Raw genomic sequence first — 14,377 nt, forward strand, 5'->3', positions numbered from 1 at the left:
CCTTAAAAATGCTTGGGTGAGATTTAGGGAGGGGTGGAATGGAAGAGGGGTACCCCCAAGGATAAATCCCACACTTTAAAACATAAGATTAACTTTGCTAAGGGGCTGATCTGGTCCCCTTTCCTCCTCTCCCAGCTGTCAGCCATCAAATGCTGTCCAACTAGCATAGATCCAGCCCCGTCTTGTCAATTACTGTATATGCTTCTTTCTGCACTTTGTTCCCTTTGGCAGCTAAAACATACAAGGCAATAGCCAAAGCAAAGCTATATATCATTTGACAGCCACAACTGTGCATGTCCACAATTGTGAAAAACGAACTAAAAAAAAAATTACGAAGACTTTTGCACACATTCCCAGAGCTGAAAAAATAATTTTAAAAAATCGACCCCGTTCTGCACAAATAATGGGGCACAATTATTTTTTTTAAAGGTCAAAAGGCAACTGAGGTCACAATTAGAGCGGGGAGGCGGATTGGCAGCAGACAAGACGAATTCTGCTACCAAGTCCCCTGGGATATGTGCCAGAGCTATCTGGAACAGCAAGGGCGAAGGAGTGGGAGAACAACCCATGGTAAGCCTGACTGAATGTTCCGATGACCACCCACACTGTGTAGCTTATTTCGCAAGGTGAGTCGTCGTGTCGTGTGAAATGAGCCAATATGAACTTCACAGCTTTCCTAAGCTTTTTGATGCACATGAATGGCAAAGGAAACATTGCTCCCTACAGGTAATTCAGTAGCCAAAATGGCAAGAACCAATGACAAGGATTTAATGCATTAAAAACTAAAATGGGAGAACCAGCATTCATTTTTGTTCATATTAAAGTCAACTGTCTAATCTATCGAACATAGAAGATTGTAAAGTGAAGTGTGTGCAAATCTCAGTGCTTTGTTATAATACAAACCTGACTTTTTCTTTGTGACATTTAGCCAATGCTTTACAGAGGCTAGGATCAGGACACAAGTCAAGGGGTGACTGACCCTTCTTATTACGAATACCAAGGTCAGCTCCGTTGGCTGCCAGGAAGCAGGCAATAGATGCTGCACTCTTCTTCTCTGCTCCCTGAGTACCCAGTCCCATTATCAACTGAAAGAAAGCAAATGCGCAACTAACTTGAGTTTCTCTTGATGTAGCTAAAAAATAATGCCTCAAGGAGCAAACGAGACTGATCAGACAAAGCTACAAATATCATTAATAGATATTAGTAGCCCTAAAGTAACTTTGTACAGTTAGTTCCTTTCATTCACAAATTAAGTTGAATAGAGCAAATCATGACATGTATTTAGAATGGCTGTCTTATGCTGAAAGTCCCAAGCCCTTCTTCCAACCCTTCACTTATATCTTCTCAAGCAACATTTCTGGCATTGTTTATCCTTAACTCCTGTTAATGCTACTGCAATAATATTGCAAAATTTTCCTGCAATTATTCTTCCTATTGCTCTGCCTCAACCAAACTATTTAATAAAAAACCCTATCACATTCATGATACATACAACCACACATACAAATATGTACAAACACATACTCACTCAATGTCAGTTTCTATAGTTTAGTACAAAGCATACAATTGAAAAGTTAGAGGCCAAGTGTATTAGAAATGTTTTAGCCCATCTTTGTTCTGTATTACTGCTTGTTTCTTGAAATGACATTTCATGAACTTTAAGAGATGTGTACGAGACATTTTAAGAGACATCAGCAAAATCCAGTTACACTGAAATATTTTGGATTTTTTAAAATTCATTTTTCTATAAGGTATCCTTGAGTGTATACCAATCTAATTTTTAAGTATCATTTACATTTGGTGGAGCAATATCTTTAAATAGTTGCTTTTCAGAGAACAGAAAGCAGTCCAAAACAAAACAGGACTTTTTTTTTATAGCACACTAGAAAGAGAAATTATAGTAGAGAAGTAATAAATAAGTTCAATTTATTTACTGTGTTCTTTGATGGCTCCCAGGCAGTATCTACCTTGCCCACATCTTGCATGTCTTGGAGCTGGCGAAGCTGTGACAAGGTATGATGTCTCAGGGCTTCATGCAGGGGAGTATCCCCATCTTTATCCTGAATATCCAGTTTAGCACCTGCACGGACTAAGAGCTGAGGATAAATAAATAATTCAATGTTTTAACATCTGTTTTTCACCCAAACACCCTCTAAAAGTAAATAACAATACCTAGTTTCGCTATACAAGGCCATTATAACAGTACTTACAATTATTTGCATCTTTCAGGCTATACTTAACTACACTTTTGTTTTCAGTGAAAACACACTTCTATTTTACAAGTGGAGCACTGTGGAATGCTTCTGTTCTAGGCTCCAGCCACCCCACCCCACCACAGTTTTCCATCACTCTGCCCAGCAGACAGCATTCCATGCTCACTGAACGTGCTCAGTCCTCACTGAACCATTTTGGGGATTCTCTTCATTTGGGGAGTTTCTTATAGGTGTGGTTGTCAGCATTCCATGGTCATTGGGCTGTTTCCCCCACCCCCACAGATTTTTCTTCTAAAGATCTGTTGTACTTCTGCAAACCTCAGGGTTACCCTGAATTTATTGATACCTTCCCTCTTGTACATGGAAGAATTTAATCAGAAAAATAAGGAGCCATTTTTTATGTTTAATGTTAATATAAATACATGTAGACAGCATGCATCTGAACAGAATTTAAGTATTACATATAAGAGGGAGAGAAGGAGCAAGACTATCCCTTAAAGGGGCCACCATACACTAACAGTGTGCTACTGGCCTGGTGAAAGACAAAAAAGCCCATGGAAATGGGGGGCGGGGGGAGAGCTTTTGTTATATCACACACAAACACACACGGAATAGGTTGAAAACTACTGTTTGAGACGCGCCACCTTGTAGTACATTATAGCTACCTTACCCGCACTATTTGGGTGTGCTGACGTTCAACAGCAAGGTGCAGTGCAGTTTGTTGGTTTACATTCTGAATATCCAGGTTAGCATTGCCCTGAAAGAGATATCCTAATTATCACTCATCACTGTTATTAAAACAAACTACGTAATCCTGAACTGGACCTTTTCCTCAGATATTCTTGGGAAAAGGTGTGTGGCAAGGTAGCAAGAGAGAAGAGACTACTTTCCCCAAGTTCCCCAAAACCAAAATCTGAAAAGTTACACCTATATATTGGTTTACGGAACTAAATTAACACATTTTTTTAAACCATTCATAATCACTTGTGTTAAATGTTCAGTATTTGATATAGAAAGGAATATTAAATGTTTCCATTAGCTGTTTTTAAAACATAACACGATTTACTGAAATAACTTGTTGTTTCTCACAGTTAATGCTAATACCAGGACTATTTATGAACATAAGTCGTGTATAATAATTTTTCCAAACTCAGTGGATATAACCAACAGATAACCCAAAATGTCACTGTCTAGCTAAATGGCCTCCCAAGACTGACTAGTTCAAACATCCAGCTAGCAAATACTCACTAGCTTAGGGTAAGTACAACTACTTCTGAATGAGCAGTTTACTAGATGCATGACTTAAACTACACTGGGACACAAACAAATTCAGGCCGGTAAAATGGAGGGGGTAAACTTTTTTATTTGTACTTCTCTGCGAGGCTAACTAACCTCTACAAGACAAATCAACCTTATTCAAATGGGATTCATAGCAAAGGTCTTTGTAGTAACACCAATTTCACCCAGGCCAGAGTCTGTCCAATCCTACACTTCCACTCCATAAATATATTGAGGCTGCTCCATCTCCAGCTAAAAGAGGGAGCCACAAGGAAGCCAAGCACTGGAACTACTGGGAATCGAATCCCATGGACTTGTGTTTACTGTAAAGCTGCTTTATTTGCTTTATAATCACAGTCATAATTATCTCCAGTGAAATAAGAGTGGAAATAATTTTAATACTACCTATAGAAGTACTTATTACTAAAAGCTTGGGACAATGTTAATTACAGTAACATGATGCCCAAAATGTAACTTCTATTATATCAGAATTGGTGCCTATACAAAATAAATATCAGAAAGTAATGTGCATTTTCGATCTCTGTACATTTCTGCAGACAAACCGATGTAATATCCAGTGTGGCATCTCCAGTTAAAACTGTAACGAAGCAGATGATGAGAAAGACCTCCAAAACCTTGAAGAGCCACTGCCAGAGTAGACAAAATTTGGCTAGATGTACCAATGATCCAACTAAGAGACAGCTTCATATGTTTATATGGATATAGAAAATAGTTTGGTAGCCCATATAGGCATCTACTTCAAGTGGATATTGTTTTCATGCCAAAATATTAATAAGAACCTTACCTGATGCACCAAGAGTTCTGCCACTTCCACATGATTATTAAGGGCTGCCAAATGCAAGGCAGTATATCCATCATCTTTTTTCTCATCCACAATCCATGGTCTTGGGAGCTTGGACAGCAACACTCTCATCGCACTGAAACACATAAACGTACTGTAATATTATCTACTATTTTCCTTAATAGTAGCCCAAACTATTTATCCAAGTACAAAATCCCAAAATGCAATGGTAAGTTGTGGGTATTGGAAATCATTTTTTCTAGTTTTAAAATCACTTTAAATTGAATGATTTTATTTATAACTTTAGCATAACATATATACTCAATGAGAGTATTCTTTTCTTCCTTGATGCACTCCCAATATAGTTTGCTACTCAGGACATTGGTGCAATGTCTCCTCACGTACTTCTAGTAGTATGAAAAATAACTATTTTAGCAACCATCAATCAGTTTAAACGTTGACATGCATTTTAGCTATCCCACTGAGGATTGTCCAGCAATGCAATCACAGCATCCTATGGAATACAGCCAGACATTTCTATAATATTTTATACCACCATTTTAGTACAATATGTAAAAACATATATGAAAAGAGTCTACTTTAAACACTGCCCTAAATCTCATATTTCCCTTCCCCCTAGCCTCTGAAATATCACTACTTCATCTTCAAGAATGATGTTCATGGAGCTCATGTACCACCTGGTGTGCTTCAGTCTGCCAGACTGACATGGCATACCTTCCTCCTCATAATATATATGAATGGAAGTCAGTACAGGGTTCCCTTGAAGCAAACTGAAGTGGTTTATCAGAGTGTAGTTTGGTTTTATTTTTAATAGGAAAAGGTATGTGGGCATTTAGTTAATCTGCTCCTCTTAAAGAAACTTTTAATCTTACACAGTACTCCATTGCTTTTGTTTGTTTGTTAAAACAACTTCCCCTTCTTTCAAACCTTCCTGAATCCTCCAGAACATACATGGAACATAGTTAAAACAAAAGAGGCTGCTAGAGTAGGAGACCAGAAAATACTGCCAGGACTTCAGATTTATTTAATTATATACACACATACATCCTACCTCAATTACTTTTTCAAGTAATTATAGATTTATAGATTATTTAAAAAGCCCACATAAAACAGATACCAGCAAAAAAGAAAATATATTAAATGACCTCAGAAACAAATCAAATGGTCCAACTAAAAATTTCTAAACACAGCAGCCAATAAAACAATACACGGAGTTAAAAATGTCTATGCCAAAAAAAAAAAAAATGTTTCTACCTACTGCCTAATGAGGACTTTCCAAAGTCAGAGAGGCCCATAGAAAAGGCCCATTCTCTCATTACCATCCACCTAACATTAACAGGTGGGAAGTTGATGACAGGGCACAGGCAGTTTATGCAGAGAAGCACATGGTCCTTGGAATACAGGTATAGGTAAACAATTCTGAATGGTCAATAATTTTATATTTCTAACACACTACTCCTTCCAAATACGTTACAATATTTAACTGGGATCCAATCAGTAGCCATGTCCTGTCCACCCTCTCTCATGAGCACTGGTTTGCACATGGGAGTCTCCTGCTACCATCTTCTACCAATCCCCCAGTTAGCAGCCCTCCCACAAATGGAGAGCCATGATCATACAAGGGCTGTATAAAAACGACATGTTTTAGAGTCCATCTGACTGGGGCTCACTCCTAATTGCTACTGTGCAATAAAGTGTTTTATCTAGACATGAACAGAATACATAGTTTTAGCCACATTTAAATATACTAAAAATGTAGGCAGCTTTTTTTAGCTGCTCTTCGAAAATCATGCATACTATCTCTAAAAACATGTAAGTATTTATAAGATGTACTGCAGTATTTCCTAAAATAAACTAGCCTCCAGTTGCAGAAGGTTTTAAAATAAAAGAGCACAGGTTTCTTCCACCCCACTTATTAAACAGATTTAGCCCCAATTCCTTACTCCAATCTGCATCTATTTCCATACAAGTGTTTCTAAGGCTAAATTATTGCCTTACTGAAGAGTCATTTTAATTCCTCTTATCCTGAGATTTTCCTTGCTATTTTCCCCCTTCATTTTGATCTCTAGTACCTCTAAACATGCTGACAGATGCACCAGGCTTGTGAATCTCAGAAGAAAAAAAAAATCTAGAAATACAAACCCCCACTTCATTTGACATTGCTAAAAACATATCAGCACAAATGGCTGAGTACTGTTGGGGCTGTAGGATGAACAATCAATAGGCAGAGAAAAGGATAGAGCCACCCTCTGCTCCTGAAACAGCAACCAACAGCCTAGAGACTATTTTTTGCAGTGGTTGACTAAATATGGTCAGGGAAGAGAGAGGCAGAGGACAGCCTGGGAGTGGATGTTTCAAATGCTTAGCTGCCTATAAAGCTGAAACAGTCTTGCTTATGCCCAGAGTGGCAAATGGATACAGCCTAAATAGCATTCATGTGGGAGCCTTGACCTCAACAACAGCATTTGACCTCTGGAGATGGAAAATAGCTACAACAGAGCTGTCTGGAAACTAAAAGCCAAGCACCAAGGGACAAAGTAAAACATCTAAAGAGGAAGAAAGAAATGCTTGCTTGCGAAGCAGTGGTGGTGAAGGTGCATGCTGAATTTTTAAGACCTCATGAACATTTTCTTCTAGCTATTTTCAACTGACAAACAAGATGAGTTTATCCTTTTTTGGGTTTCCTAGCAGCCATCCTGGATACTTTAACTTTCAGTCTTGCAGATACAAGGAACTTATTTCCACGGATCCGCACTTTAGTATTTAAGGAAAAGTAACAGATACTATTAGCATACCTGCTTGTGTTTTGGTTGTAACTATTTTAGAAAGTGAAATATATACTCACTTTCACCTCCCCACAGCTCCCCCTCCCACATAATGAAGAGCTGAATCAGCGAACAGAGTGAACACTCAAGATGAGATGGCTGCTGCTGCTGTCTCTCCCTAGGTCATACCTCTCTTCCAACTGCAAATGCTGCATGATAAGCTTACAGGTAACAGAGCATTAGAAGTCCTGAATTATTGCACATGTTTAAAGGACTCCTGTCTGCATGTATCATTTACTAGACTGGATTTTTGTGATATTAATCTTTATTGCAGGTAATACTTATTGCTGGTGTACTTAAGTTTCAAGCATTTGTAGTGTAAAGAGTAGGTTTGGAGAAATCATGTTTAATTGAAATACCATAGCTGATTACTTGTTTGTTAAGAAATCTTATCTTAGTTGTGTTTTAAGTACTGTATCCACTGATGTCTAGTCATTTTGAAAAGTATTAATTTTAGAGAAATGCATTACCTCACTCTCCCTTTCAAATCATATCTAGCTAGCATGATTTCAGCCATTTCATTATTCAAAAGAAAATAGGATGCACGGTTTAACTACAAGGTACTTTTACTAAGAGAGAACATTAAAACTATTTTATTTGGGAGCATGACAACAATACAGTTCAAATCCGAAATGAGCAAGTTATAATTCTTATGCTGCATTGCTGTTTCTCCTTGTAGTACTGTGCTAGCTATTGCTAGGCTCTGATTTGCTAGGCTCTGATTTGCTCTCTATCAGCTGCACTAGCTTTTTGTCATGGGCTGCAGGAATTGAACATTCACGGTTTTCCTCTCGTCTCAGGACTCTTAAGATGCTCTACTTGAGCTTTTCTCTAAATGAATACTCAAGTGAAAACATATTTCCTTGTTCAGATCGCAAATCAACTTTACAGACATCATTGTGCATCTTTCAGAACTATAATTTACATATTTCAGCTGTTCCAAAAAAAATATGACCCGACCAACATGATCAACATTATATTGGTTCTTGCAACCTGATCTTGTATTTTCTTTGCTGAAGGATTCAACCAAAAGAGATGGAATTGAGTAGTCTGCTAAAAATCTCAATACAGCTTAACTGATACATGTGGCAAGCCTGCAAATTATTCTGTACTGAAACAAATGAACTACTGGATGAAGTGAACTATTCCGGAAGTGTTCAGTAAGGACCAGCTCACATTCCATGACACAGAACCAACTAAAGGCCTTATATTTAGAAGGAGTTTTCTCCCTTTGAAGTTTGTCAGCTTTTTACTCAGCAATATCCTCACATATTTTTTTTAAAAAAACATTGTGAACAACAGCAAAATGCTAGAGCTGGGACTTTTTACAAAGATTATTCTTTCTATTTCATCTGACTCGCCTTCTGGCTCTAGTTTAAATAGGCTAAAATATAGATAAAGGCCAATGACAATCCATGCACAAAGTGGAATACAATTACCATTTCATGAAGGCATTTTATATGGCCAACGTTCGGTGAAGTCATCATGCTCTTTATACGCATGCTTAATAGACAGTAAGAAGCAACAGACATCTGGAAAAGTACTTGAGATCTTCATGACAGTACAATGCATTTTAATATGCTTGGAATTACTGTGCAGGTAAACCACGCTGTGGGTTTTAGAAATAATGCCAGTTATTAAAAAACAAGGACAAAAACATGTTTTTGAGACTAATTAGGGACAATTATTTTGCACCTTAGGACAAAGAGTGGGGAAAATGTTTTTCAGCTACATCCAGCAGATAGCTGCTATTAAAACCTGCCCAGAGCACATACTTCTTTATGTACCCATATGAAAATACAATATTATGGAATGTAAAGAAGTATGTATTTTTGGCAGGTATGAACTACCAGTAAAAGAAAATTGAACTAAGCTCCTGATCAAAGTGCTGGTCTTCTATAGGTGAAATTAACATGTAAAAGGATTCAAATGAATGAAAGTACACACTTCTTTTACAATGTGTGAAACATTAACATTTGTTTAAAATGTGGGGGGTGTTCAGTGTGCAATTCAATGGTGGTACAACATGAGCACTGCCAATATTGTACAGGAATACCTTTTTATTTTCTGTCAATTCAAATCTAAGAAAGTAAAAGTAACCACTCTAGAATATACAATAAAAACATTAATCTTATATGTAAAAACCATTACTGAACCATTTCAGGGTCATGATAACTTCGATTGTCTGCTTTAGCTTTTTTTTTTTTTTTACATTTTCTAGTTCGAAATCTCTTTATTGAAGCATTACAAAAAATAACCTAGAATTGAGAAGTTTTTGCCAAATTATCTATATCTGCTATGTAAAGCAGTAATTAAGTAAGGGATTTTCTTGTCAGCTAAACTTGTGTGTACATACAAGACCATTCAAACTCAATATTATAAACAAGGCCTTTTCACACATTCATCAAAGTAGATAAACTCGATGTACTAGTAAAGGTTTGCCCCCAGCCTTTTGCCTAACTTGCCTTGAATTTTCAGTTAGAAATCTGTCAAGCATTACTTTTATTTTATTATTAAATTTATTAAATTAAATTTATTTTATTATTATTTTATTTATTTTATTTTATTATTAAATTTATTAATCGCCCATCTGGCTGGTCACAGATGGTACTTGCTAGTACCATTGCTGTAATTAGCAATTATTCCAATTGTGCTTGCCCTTGCTTCCACTGATGACATAACATAAATATTATGCATGTGCTCAGAGCCCTATGCATACAGTCTAACCCCTGTCCACACTACTCCACTTATGAGGCACAAGGATCATGTGCCATTGTGTGTCCATACTGAAAAATCTCAATATATTTAAAAATGGCAACAAAGGTATTTAAGCAGTATAGGCAAGGTGCAATTCTGCAGCCACCCTGTGCCTTTCATTCACCCAGTTTAGCAAATATGTCAATAGGGCTTAAGAGGTTTGATCTGGGAGAAGACCCAACCAAGATCCAACTCAGTTGCTAAAATGAAATAAGCATCTGGTGTTTGCTGCAGGGTGAAATTCTTTTAAATCAATGATTTATATCATTAATTAAATTAGGAAGGGGAATGGCCAACTTTTATTATTTCAAACGAATTTCCTTTTGATACTTCTTTTAGTTCTAAACAACAGTGAAAATCTGAGCACCAAACTATGTTAATTTACAACTAATAGAGTATTATTTATACTGTTCCATTCTTACAACCAGGCATTTCATCTCTTTTTCGCACTGTATACATTTTGCATTCTTTCCTTTTTTATATATAGAGGGAACACATTTAAAATATTCCTAGACAAAGTCCTTCCAGGCTGCCAAACAACCCACAGCCTTCTCCCAAATTTGGAAATGGGGTGCGGGGTTTCACTGCACAGCTGCAAGGACAACCTCTGCAGCTTCAACTTTGGGAGGGTGGCTGCCACCTTGCCAGAGGGCGGCATCACACTTGCCATAGCTTGTGGAACTGTTGAAACCTGAATGGGAATATTGGAACCTGTGCACTCTAACATTTTACCTTCTTTCCAGTATTGCTCCTTTCGACTTCACTCTGTCTTGGCCTATCCTGACCTTTACAAAAACAAAGTAGCAAACAAAATTAAGTGTTCATGACTGATATGCCAAAGAAAGCTCTGGCAGTTACTGAGCAGTCAAGAACAGTTTATTTTTATCAGGTGAAAATGAAATGCTTTTCTTTTGTAGGTACAGGGAAGGACTCCTTTAACTCAATGTATGTGGTAGAGGCATTGCTTCTATTTGGACTAACTGTAGGGCTAACATGCTTATATTCAATTTTTTTTAAAAAAATGAAAATCAAGAAAATGTGATTTAATGTTTTAAATCCAATTTTTTTTTAAATCATAGATTTTTAGTCACACATGGACAGACTGCTAACCATACAAGGGATGTTAGTATGCAAATAAATATGACAGGTTTCAAAGTGAAAATTCAAGGTAGGTAGGTGGATTAGATTAGAATTTACGGCACAGTGGCATCTAAGCATTATAGCATCGTATACGTGATTTCATTGCAAGCAGTCATCTCAAGTTCCTATTCAGTTCATGCATGCTTAAAGCTTTCTCCTGCCAGCATACAGATGCCATTTGTTTCCAAGATCTTAAAGAGGAAAGACAATTGTTAAAGAGTGAAAAATGCTAATTAATGTCTTGAAAAATTCAAAGATAGCAGGCGGAATGTCCTGGCAGACACCCAAAATGCCATTTTTATTATTAAGATAAAATATTAATATTAATATTTTATATTTATTAAGATAAAATATTAATAAAATATTGAATTACAAAAATATGCAATACTATTTGTTAGTCAAGCTTTGCTGAAGAGTTCAGAAACCCATTAACTATTATTTGCAAGAATCATGTGAAAATTGAAGATGCAGAACTTAAACCATAAAGGAACCTTCATCATACAGATATTATTTCAGCTCAGATAAACATTATATTTCACAAATCCAACTATTTATAAATATTAAAGGTTCTCTAAACTGAAATCTGGCTGTTATTAGGTGGAGCTAAATTAAATACGACTTCAGCTTCAGATGCAATTAGACTTGAATGTTTCGCAATAGCCAGACACATAAAAACCATTAACTTTCATTTTTATTTTGCGGATACACTGTGTTCTGGCCACAAACATCTAAACATGATTGATAAAGCAAATGTGCTGAACTATAGTCAATATTGGTAATGTGACTAACATGAATTCTATTCTACAACCAACAGATTTATTATCAGGGAGCAGAATTCACTAGTAGCAAAGTTGGCAAACCTGATTTATTTCTATAAGTACAGCCCATTTCTAATAACAGGGCATCTAAGCAATAAATTAAAGATTAACTTTCAAAGGCCCACATTTTAAAAACTAAGCATGATTTGAGTAACAGACTTTGCACCTTTGCTTAAAGCACTATTGTAAACCAGGAGCAAAACAAATTAGATAATCTATACACATAGCTTCATAAAAATTCATATTAGTATATTTCTTAGAATACCATCACACTAAAATGTCACCTCCTTCATTTAGGTCAGCTGTTGAATTCTAGCTAAGCACTAGTTGAACTCTGGACATCTGCTGACACAGTTATAACTCAAACATCTCAACCATTTGACTGACACAGATAACAGATGCTGACATTATCAAATGCTACCATAGTTCTTTCCATAGTCACTTTTTGTCCAGATATGGCCAGTACATGAAACTATTGCCATCCAAAAGAACACATGAACAGCTGGACCAGTACAACAGTTTCCACATAATGATAAAAATAGATGCCAGTTTTATAGCCCCTTAAATGCTCAAGTTCAAGATGCACACATGCTATGCTTCTGTTGAAACAAGAGATAAAAATGGATATTTACAGAAATCTCATCACCATCAGCAGACTTGCAACAAAGCAGACAGGTTATATTTAATGTATGTATTATTAACATATGGCCTGAAATAATATTGTGCCCTCTAATTTGGGTCAACATTTGTAGCTTTCAAATAAAATACTGCTTTTCTACATCTACTGCCATGTTTGATTGGCAGTATATGCATTTTTAATTCTGATTTCGAAGGCTATGTGGTGCAGTACAATAACTGCATCCCAAAGAGAGGTAAAGTAATTGTTTATAACACACCATCAGATATTCTATGCAGAAAAAGCAAGTATTACTACAGAAAGGGCTTTTAGAAATATTAACTGGGATAATACCTGAGAACACTTGCAGAAGCATTACAAGCCACAAGCTACAATACTGCTCCTTTACCTTCCCCTAATCAGCTCTGTCAACAGCTGCTGCAATTAAGACCAGTAGTAAATTTGTATAAATACAGGACAGTATCTAACACTAGCAGGACTCACTGCTGGCGCACTGGGAAAACAGTGTCCCATAAGGCAGCCAGAAAGAGTGGAAACACTCATTTCTGGAATGGGGCAGATCAGCACAGCTTGCAGAAGGGAGCTCCGCTGACCTGTCCTGCGCCTGAAACAAGCGTTTCCGCTCTCTTCCAGGGCTGCTTTTGGAAGCACTAAATTCTTGTTGCACTAACAGTAGGTCCTATGGATGCAGCAGAACTCGTGGAGGCACAGCAGCAGTACTCGATACTGTCCATAGTATTCCCTTTCACTGATAAGTTCCATTTGGGTGATAAATATGTTGCCCAGATACCCAAGAAAAGTACATCATTAATATTTTATAGCTCAACAGTCCCAAGGAAAGGGGATCAATTTAAGACCTCGAGTTTTCATTAAAAGCTATGACTACAAAAGGTATAACTGGAAAGGATAAACAACTAATTACTGTAAGCCTTAAAACATTTCCTCTATGACTTAACATTTGGAGTTTCACTTTTTCTACCATTTTATAATGTAGAAAAGGGTCATTTTTATGGAAAATACTGGGAAATTTCCAATTTAAAATCATGTAAATATAAGTTCTTATGAAGTATACATGAAAAGTTTTCATTAATACAAGATGAAAACAGTTGTATGTTTCCTTAACTTCAATGCTTTGCTAAAGCTGGTAAAATGGAACCAAATCACTTCTTTAATGGATTTGGTCCCCTTCAACCAGCTGTAGCTATGTATTGATCACTACAAGACAAATGCTTTCAACAGCAAGATATGAAAATATGCAAGAAAAAAGGGCTTCTTAAAAGTGGTCAAGTATGTAATTACAAACCATCAGCACCTATTCTAGGTTAAGAGTAGGTACTTTGCTTCTAAACCAAAAGCTATATATTGGAAATTGTTGTTTCCCTCCCCACACACCTACTGTTGTAAATCACTATGGGCAGTATCTAATGGTAACAGCCCACAAGCAGTTGTCGGTGCTTGCGTGAGTGGTGGTAGGCCCACTTGCAAACAGGCAGTGTTGAATACTGTTCTATGATATTGAGACCAATGGTTCCATTTTTTTTAGTGTCACTTCCTTTGTATGCGTTTAGTTTTATTCTGCTTAAGGCGCAAATTCTAAGAAAGTTCCTATAAAATAAACTCAAAGCATTCAAATACACTTAATTTATGACCCCTCTATTTTAATGGTACTTTTGTTTGTCTCAAATTAAGATCAGAGAATAGCATGCAATCACCAAGACTACTTTTCCATTACATTGTACAAAAATTAACAGAGAAGTAAATAAACTCTACTAATGGGCTCATGCAAAGATGTTTAATGCCAGTGAATAAACATTTCTGATGGGATTTATCCGTGATTATGCTAGTCCTTCCAAGGGCATTGTGGGATCAAACACCAAAAAGTATCC

At 36.7% G+C, this 14,377-nt stretch overlaps 1 protein-coding gene across 4 annotated transcripts in view; it reads right to left on the minus strand.

The window, feature by feature from the left end:
- Positions 1-14,377, minus strand: part of MIB1 (MIB E3 ubiquitin protein ligase 1) — an 82,536-nt gene that overhangs the window by 30,479 nt on the left and 37,680 nt on the right. For all 4 annotated transcript variants that reach the window (XR_014790134.1, XM_084849728.1, XM_084849727.1 and 1 more), the window contains exons 13-16: positions 4,297-4,429; positions 2,884-2,970; positions 1,935-2,096; positions 904-1,085 (exon numbers count right to left, since the gene is read on the minus strand). Coding sequence is in view for 3 of the 4 variants with exons in the window: in XM_084849728.1 (XP_084705854.1) it covers positions 904-1,085; positions 1,935-2,096; positions 2,884-2,970; positions 4,297-4,429 (564 nt within the window). In the remaining variant the exon portion in view is untranslated. The remainder of the gene's footprint in view (positions 1-903; positions 1,086-1,934; positions 2,097-2,883; positions 2,971-4,296; positions 4,430-14,377) is intronic.

Source organism: Heloderma suspectum, chromosome 4, assembly GCF_057233095.1.
Source record: "Heloderma suspectum isolate Gila_16-S chromosome 4, 16-S_ref, whole genome shotgun sequence".
In the NCBI taxonomy this organism is placed as follows: domain Eukaryota; kingdom Metazoa; phylum Chordata; class Lepidosauria; order Squamata; family Helodermatidae; genus Heloderma; species Heloderma suspectum.